Source organism: Theobroma cacao, chromosome 5 (assembly GCF_053813885.1).
Source record: "Theobroma cacao isolate CCN51 chromosome 5, ASM5381388v1, whole genome shotgun sequence".
In the NCBI taxonomy this organism is placed as follows: domain Eukaryota; kingdom Viridiplantae; phylum Streptophyta; class Magnoliopsida; order Malvales; family Malvaceae; genus Theobroma; species Theobroma cacao.
Window position 1 is genome coordinate 3,174,240 of NC_142643.1, and position 1,721 is coordinate 3,175,960.

The 1,721-nt window shown below is 36.7% G+C and overlaps 1 protein-coding gene across 1 annotated transcript; it reads left to right on the forward strand.

Moving 5' to 3' along the window:
* The first annotated feature begins 272 nt into the window (after nt 1-272).
* Nucleotides 273-1,168, forward strand: ROT4 (DVL family protein). Its single transcript, XM_018121225.2, has one exon. The coding sequence runs from the start codon at nt 486-488 to the stop codon at nt 657-659; it is 174 nt and encodes a 57-aa protein (XP_017976714.1). The 5' UTR covers nt 273-485; the 3' UTR covers nt 660-1,168.
* Nucleotides 1,169-1,721: the final 553 nt, after the last annotated feature.

A 1,721-nucleotide genomic window follows, 5' to 3' on the forward strand; every position in this document is an offset into this window, starting at 1 on the left:
ATGAAGAAAATGCCTGCCAGCAAGAAATGGAAGTTCAACTTGAAAACTTATGATTTAACACATAATCATCATATTCAATAATCGTAGCATAGTAATAAAAAGATTTATAAAAGTGGGGTAAGACACGTGCAATACCCGAGATATAGTAACGGTTCAGGTGAATTGGGGGAGAAAGACTAACGTTGATCTATACTGTATCTTTTTTTTCTTTTTTTTGCTCTCATATGCTGCTCTGCTCTTTCCTCCCTGACAGCTGGTGGGTTGCAGTGGCAACAGTCCATATCCTATTTAGAGGAGCCCAACCCAGAATCAAATCATAACACCTCAATTCAAAACTCTCCCTTCTATATAAATAACGCCAAAGCTCATTCAACCTCTACCTTTCATATTTACTGCTTCTATTTGTATAGTTAGTGGCAGCAGTGCCAGAAACAACACTGCTAGACGCAGCTCAAGCAAGAGAAAAGAAAAGCTTACTCATTCATATGGCAGGCAAAGAAAACGACACAAGATTTATTAGTAACAAGCACGCCTGTGAGCCTTGCAGATCCTTTGGTCAAAAGTGCAGCCATTTGGTTAAGAAGCAGCGAGCCAAATTCTACATCCTCCGCCGCTGCATAGCAATGCTTGTCTGCTGGCGTGACCGCGGCGAGCCTTAAGGGGCCATTTTGCTTTCATCGTCTCTGCTTGTATAGGAGTGTAATTAAAAGAAGTGCTTTTGATTAATATTACTAGTATAATTGTAGTTCATTATTAATTTGAAGGATAAGAAAATTATATAGTGTTACATGAGTTTTATCTAGCCTTCTGCCAAAAAAATTCTAGATCTGTTTTAGGTTTTGGATATTTCCCTTAGGTGAATTGTCCTTTCTTTTTTTTTTTTGCCCTTTATCTTCTTGTTGAAAGATGAGGAATGGTTTCTTAAGTCCATACGATTGTTGTAATGGTTGCTTCCATCTTCTTTTCTGTTGCTCCTTTTTCTTTCTTACTTTGCTTTTCTTGGAATGCTGTGAAGTTCAAATTTGTTGTTTAGCTGTCAAAAGGGTTGATGGGACTGAATGGAAATCTGGGCTGTCATCAAATTCTTTGGAGGGGTTAGTGTAGTTATGCAGTAGCATATTCATCTCTCATTCATTGGTGGAAGAATGGAAATTCCTGTTTTTCTTCATATTCCTGGTTTGCACTTTCTTGTTGATACTTAATTTCAGATATGTTTCTTCATTCTTTCTTGGCTATCTGGACTCATCATGTACACAGTACACCAATTTCGGTTGGAAGAGGTAATTTGTAAATTAGAGCAGAAATTTTTCTACATTGGCTCTGGATTCAAGAGGGTGATGGCTGCAACTTGGTGTTTGCTGATCTGATAATTTACAATTAATTTATTCATTTTGAAACAGTTTGCGTGCTATAAATAGAAATTGCAGATTCTTCTTTTCTCGTCCAGTTTCTCCACATGAAATCATCATTGGTTAGAGAGAAAAAACCAAAGACGACAGATGCTTCTACTTTTCCCAGATTTCAATCTTCCCTCACTTTCCACTGTCAATCATACGAATCATTAAACTAATCCTCCCCATTTTCTTTGTCAGTAACATGAGATTATCATTAGGCTACAGTTCATCCCCTTGTCAACAAAATAAAATACCAATGAAGGGAATCTCTAAATAGTGATTTTAAGTAGAGAAAATGTTGTCATTTAAAAGACAAGAAAAACAATT

Bases quoted from the DNA above. Each gene is read 5' to 3' on its own strand.
- ROT4 (XM_018121225.2), top strand. From the start codon at position 486: ATGGCAGGCAAAGAAAACGACACAAGATTTATTAGTAACAAGCACGCC.